The 6,441-nt window shown below is 40.5% G+C and overlaps 2 protein-coding genes across 2 annotated transcripts; both read left to right on the top strand.

Annotated features, from left to right (window-relative positions):
- The first annotated feature begins 249 nt into the window (after positions 1-249).
- LOC115375307 (RNA polymerase II-associated factor 1 homolog) lies at positions 250-2,062 on the top strand. Its single transcript, XM_030074724.1, has 4 exons — positions 250-740; positions 895-1,311; positions 1,402-1,494; positions 1,581-2,062. Exons 1-4 carry the CDS (start codon positions 720-722, stop codon positions 1,659-1,661), a joined length of 612 nt encoding a protein of 203 aa, XP_029930584.1. The 5' UTR covers positions 250-719; the 3' UTR covers positions 1,662-2,062.
- A 2,418-nt stretch (positions 2,063-4,480) lies between these two features.
- LOC115375253 (insulin-like growth factor-binding protein 1) lies at positions 4,481-5,823 on the top strand. Its single transcript, XM_030074663.1, has 4 exons — positions 4,481-4,829; positions 5,001-5,143; positions 5,340-5,468; positions 5,602-5,823. The coding sequence occupies exons 1-4, from the start codon at positions 4,481-4,483 to the stop codon at positions 5,725-5,727; spliced, it is 747 nt and encodes a 248-aa protein (XP_029930523.1). The 3' UTR covers positions 5,728-5,823.
- The last annotated feature ends 618 nt before the right edge of the window (positions 5,824-6,441 follow it).

Raw genomic sequence — 6,441 nt, 5'->3', positions numbered from 1 at the left:
AAATGCTCACCATACTTTCTATGGATAAATACTTTAAAATACATAGACTATTTAAAAAAAAAAAAAAAAAAAAAAAAGACAGGCCACAAAACTGAGTCCATCATTTGATTAGGAACACCTGCTTCAGTTTAACACATTTTAGCACTCAATTATCGCTGCACTGTGGTGACATTTAAACCAAGGAATCCAATGGATGAACTTGTTGAGTTTGCTTTCTGGAATAAAACCAAAAGTCAGTGCTTCTTGGCTGAGCTTTTGCTTCAAAGAAAAAAAACTAAATCAGCAGCTGCCAGTAGTATCACTGCATGGACAAGTCCTCTGAGTCCAAGCCAAGGCTGACATAAAGCAGTGAAGGGTATCCAAGGTAAAAGGTGGCGCGATGAACTTCACAAACAACCCCCAGTGTCATCAGAGCTAAAAGAGGTCAGCCTTGCTTGAATAATCTGGGCTGTGGCAATCACACTACAAAGTTCAACCGCAAATTAAAAAAAGAAATTGATTAAATTTATGAGGGTTTTTACACTATGTCCCACCACCAAAGATTTTTTAGTATCATCCAGTGAGTGACCGCCAAACTTCTCTTTTATTGGCCGTGTCTAATCCTTGCACACCTGATCTGAATAGTTACTTGACGAGGACAGCCTTAGAACTGACTGGTAACTTGACAGAATTCAAAGAAGTATTCCTCAGTTTGTTTTTTCAACCAATCAACCGACTGAATGGAATATCAGCAGCAACATGTAAGTTCTACACTTGTTGTTTGCTCAAGTAAATGCCCTTCATATATTTTAAATGAGTTTAAGTCATGAAAAAATAATGAAATGCATCCTAATCCTCCATCATGTTAATTGTGATGCGTGTTTACAAATGCAATGAATGCAAATGATGGAATAGAGGAAACAGCTGGAGACCATCCAGGAGGAGGAGGAGGAGGAGACGGAGCAGAGAGATGAAACGGAAGGAAGCAGACATGGAGAGGGAGATGAGGATGGTTTACAAACTGAAGTGGATGAGGAGACAGAGAAGATAGCACAAGGAAATGGAGAGAGCGAAGAGAACGGAGAAGAGCTTGATACTCCGCTCAGGGTGATGAGGGCCAGGCGCCGCTCTTCTTTTGACAAGAGCAGTTCTTCTCAGATGCCGTCCGCCCTCACAGACCAGGAGGAAATGCAGGCGAATTTCTCTGTGTCGGATCCAAGCTACAGTGCAGAGGATCTGAGTGATGAAGCCTCCATGCTGGGGCACAGCCTTACTAGAGAAATGAGGTTAGAGAGAGGTGGGAGAGGCAGGAGAAGGCACCTAGGGATAAAGGTAAGTACTGTGTCTTGCATTACACTCCTGACTCCTCACAATACACACTTCAAAAGGATGAAAGGCTGCACAGTGCAACTCTGTATCAAGTTGTTCCAGGCCAGAGGAGGAAAACGCAAGCAACCTCGGCAATCGGCCCAGAAGAAGAGAGGCAGGACACGGAAAAGGAAGATGCCTCCAGCTGTGAGTCTGTTTCAAGTGTTTTACCTTGAACAATGTTAAATTTACTGCACCTATTTTGATATTTTGCTCTCAAATATATTCCAAAGGAGGAACCTTTCCCTGAGTGGCTGGTGGATCTGATGTTCAACATTGAGGAGGCAACAACACATGAGCTGGTGATTGAGTAAAACCCTTTGATCATGGGCACATTTCGTGGTTTACTGACCGTTGACCTTGTTGATGTGAACTGAACGTAGAAGAAATTTCTCATGACTCACTTCCCATGTTAATGATTGAGAGAATAAAGTACATAAATAAAACTGTGAGTCAGTGTTTCCAACATGTGCGTCATCATTTGGGAATAAACGTTGAAAAACAATTATAGATGAGCAACTTTCCATCCAAGATTGTTCTGTTAAGGCATACAGATCATATGTTTCTTTGAAGCCAATAAGAGTTGTATATTGAATAATGAAGACACTGTATGATCAGTATGTTCCACTTCTTCTACTACCTTAAATATGTACTTTTAGTTGTAGTTTGTCATTGTATTATCTTCAATAAATTGCATTTGCTCTGTTCTCATCAACAGTCTTCTATGTTATTTTCCACATAAGCATTTAATCTAATTTATGGTCATTTTATGGTTTTACCTCATTGCCCTGGTCTTCCTTCACCTTTCCATTTTCCTCTCTCCCCATCTTACTCCCTCTTCCTCCATAACCTCCTCCTCCCCTTATTAACTGACCATGAACTCACAGTGTGTACGTTGTTATTCCATTTAATAGGCTCAGCCTGCAAGTTAACCTGCCCCTCCTCACATCATGTGCAGACTTGATCATCCTCCTCCTCTGCATGAGTCCCTTGGTCACACTAGTTGAATTTTCATAGTGAGTCAGCAGTGTGGTTCAGGTCACATTCAATTCCATATATTCCAGTTGGTCAGTAATTGCTCTGCAATATATTTGTATCTATTGAATGATGACCCATATTTCTTTAAGAGGCAGAGAACTGAACTCTCCTGTCCTAATGTAATCCTAAAGGTCAACAGTTTGAACATCAGATAAATGTGACCTGACAGTAACACCATGACCTGATGAGGTTGCACTGCACTGGATCCAACATTTTTTTCAGCATAGTCACCCAGAGGTACGCAAGAAGTTAGACAAGGTCATACTATCAAGAGAGGGTGGCGTTACACTCGATTTATCAAGGCCAATGCCACAAATTGGATAAGTAAACCTGCTTTGCAACTAGTGACATGATGATTTTTTTTTTTTTTTTTTTTGAGCACTCTGGCAGTACATCTCTTACTAAGTAATTACTGAATGATGTAATTTACTTTCAAATGTGTAATTCTTTTGATAAAAATTGATGAGAACACTTTTTATGGAAATTAAACTCATGCAAATAATCTTCAAGATTCTTTTCCCAAACACTGCACAACATCCCCTATATACATGCAACACAAAAAATATGCAATTGCACATTATAAATGGTAATGTGCAATTATTATTATTCTCAAAAACATAATGCAATAATGTAATCACCCCTCATGTATTAGAGAATGTGCGCTCATGTGTTCTCTGATAATGTAAGATCTGTATAAAACTGTACAAAAAATAATATTAATAATTTGAACTGTGCTGTGGCATATGATCAGTCCAAGCAATCTATGGAGTTTATAAAATAGATGGAACTGGCAGTAAAGCCCACTCACAGAGTAGGCATGATCTTATTTTGCCACACATTATGAATGGCTCAAAGCCACTATTACTGTAGGGAGATTGAGGAATATAAGAATATAACAAGATGGAACTGAAAATTGGCTTTATTCAATAATGGCAAAAGCATTATCTCTTTTCATTCTGCCAGTGGTTGATCTTGTACATTCATCATTCACATTCACATTAACCCCGTCTGTGCGATCATTTTTTCCCTCATCGTTCTCATCATATAGAAAATATAACACAAACAATCCACAGTAAAGTGTTATACGGGTACATTTTGAATTGGTACCCTTTCAGTGGTTATTGACATGATGCCTTTTCTACTAAAATAAATAAATAAATAAAATGCATATATGCTATTATGATACTAAGCTGTATCTCTAAGGTCGTAATTTAATGTAAAGTGTAGGTTTGGATGAGTGGCTTTGGGTCACACAGAAGACAAAAACATGAGCTGGTGGGTGTGTATGGTGCACATAGGGTGTGTGGAGGTGATCTGGCATTTACCGGAGATAGCTATGACAAATACTACACCAAGGAAACAACCAATTACTATAGGCTTTCTTCAGACAAACATGTTGTGATTCCAGTGCAGGAATCCATGTTAGGGTTATGCAATGCTAAAGGGGAATGATCTTGTTTGCTTGTCTGGCTGATAAGATGGACCTTCTACAAAGAGACGAAGGGACAAAGGCACAAGTTTTTAGTGTCAAAATAGTGTCAAAACACAGTCCGTCAACGTTACTTAACCAAATGATTATGATTATGACCACAACAATCACACAGAACAACAGTTTATAAAATCAAATGCCATTACCTCATAGCCTTGAACAATCTTGTATTGATTAGTACATTGTATTTATTATGCATGATATTTTTCACACAGCAGGAGTAGCCTATTCGCATGATTGTTTTCATAACATCACAGGATACAGTCATAGATTAACCATTAAGTTGTCCAAAAACACTTCTTGTCAAGGGTTGTTTTGATGTACAATCACTTTATGTTCTAGAGTCAATATTGACAACAGTCCTTCTGAACCTGCATCTACGCACTTCACAAGGGGTCATCCACCGATTACAGCAACTGGTCAAAAATATTTAATATCTGCAGTCACTGTGTCAAACATTAACCCCTGTGGAGGCCAGATCATTGTATAAATACAGCCGGTTCAGAGAAATCAGTTTAGAAGAAAAACTACAGTTGTGCCTATAGTTGGCAGAGCGCAATCCAAGTACAAGCTGAAAAAAAAAAAAACTTTCACTGAAGATTGGAGATGGCTGGATTATTTGAGAAGGTGATTCTGCTGGCAGTGGTGTCTTTGGCCGTTTTGACCACGGTGAAGTCTTCGCCAGTGGTGGGACCAGAGCCTATCCGTTGTGCTCCGTGCACAGAAGAGAAAATGAACGAGTGTCCAGCCATCCCTCCGGGCTGCAAACAGGTGCTGAGGGAGCCAGGCTGCGGTTGCTGCATGGCCTGTGCTCTGGAACTGGGGGCATCCTGCGGGGTTCACACAGCCCACTGTGCCGAGGGTCTCCGCTGCACTCCCAGGCCTGGAGAGGCCCGACCTCTGCATGCCCTGACCAGAGGACAAGGCGTCTGCACTGAAGACCAGGGTCAAGGTAGTCCTTCATTTTTATTTTATTTTTTTAAATTTTGGTGTCATCTTCTATTTTTAGGAGCTCACAATAGAAAAGCAGCAACACTGGGAATTTATAAATTAAAAACCCAAACTTGATATTCAGCACTTGAACTGAAGCAAAGTATTTCATGAAATGCTTATTCCACCCATACAGAGGAAGCTGACAGAGACTCTGATCACGGCTCCCTGCAGTACCTCTTAGGACTCAATAACCCCTCAGACTTCTATGACACTGCTGAAGCCCAGGAGAGTATCAAGGCCAAGGTTAATGCCATCCGCAACACACTGGAACAGCAGGTAAGGAAAAATATCAAGCGGACACATTTAGATGAATCAAAGTAGTTTACCTCCCTTCCACAAGGGGGGGTGCTTGTTTTTTTAAGAAGAGCTTTGGAGTTCTCAGGGGAATCACTGGGATTCATGTATCATTCATGAGTCTAAATGGTTTATTTGTTTATATGTTTATCACTGTTTGTCTTCCTTTTATTCTCAGGGCCCCTGTCACATTAGACTGCATGCAGCCCTGGACATGATAGCCAGCTCTCAGCAGACACTGGGAGACAAGTTCACCACCTTCTACCTCCCCAACTGTGACAAGCTCGGCTTCTACAAGTCCAAGCAGGTGAGGAAAAGAGTTCAAAAGCTTTCACAATGGGGACTGTGATTCATCTCACCTCTTGGGAAGTCTAATAAAAAGCCACTGATTGATGTATCTGTGCGGCTTCAGTGTTTCTTTTTGTTTGTTTCTCCTGCAGTGTGAGTCATCCCTGGTTGGGCCGCCCGCCCGCTGCTGGTGTGTTTCTTCCTGGAATGGGAAGATGATCCCAGGATCGAACGACCTCCCTGGAGACTCAGAGTGCCATCAAGAACTTACTCACTGATGGACTGTTATCACTCATAAACCCATATCACACACACACACATACACAGAAACACACATAAATACCCACACATAAACGAAAAAGTAAATGTTTTGCTCATATTTAACAGAAAACTGAGGTAAATGTAAATGCAATCACACATGCAACCACCATGTGTAATGACTTCCCTTTACAAACACACGCATGCACACACTCATTCACATAAACACACAACGTAAGATATTATTTCAGAGAGAAAATTTGCTCTCAATCTATTTACATGATGTATGCATGAAGATTTATTTATTCTAAACTTGTATATGCTCACTAGCGTCAACCATTTGTAATTTTTAGAATTTTTATATGTTTGCTTATTTTTTGTAATTGTAAATAGGGCAACACTGTATACATTTGTGTTTGACTAAATAACTCCATTGCGCAAGACCACAGGTCCACAGCTCTGCCAAGTCCATTTCAGAGTCTGCAGGATCAGTTTTTTTTTTCTTCTTCATTCAAAACTGGAGCCATGCAGTGCACAAAACAACACAGCCGCTCATTCATTCAACATGTTGACATTGTCAGACTGTATCTCCACTGACGTTTCCTCAATGGATATTGGGGGAAATGCTTAAAGTGCTGCACGTATGTGTCTGGTGGCCGAGCAAAATCATATCAACACATCATTTGTCTACCTCTAACTGATCTCTGCAGGTTTGAGCAGAGGATCGCTGGGGC

This window comes from Myripristis murdjan, chromosome 17 (assembly GCF_902150065.1).
Source record: "Myripristis murdjan chromosome 17, fMyrMur1.1, whole genome shotgun sequence".
Classification (NCBI taxonomy): domain Eukaryota; kingdom Metazoa; phylum Chordata; class Actinopteri; order Holocentriformes; family Holocentridae; genus Myripristis; species Myripristis murdjan.
This window is presented reverse-complemented; position numbering and strand designations above follow the sequence as displayed.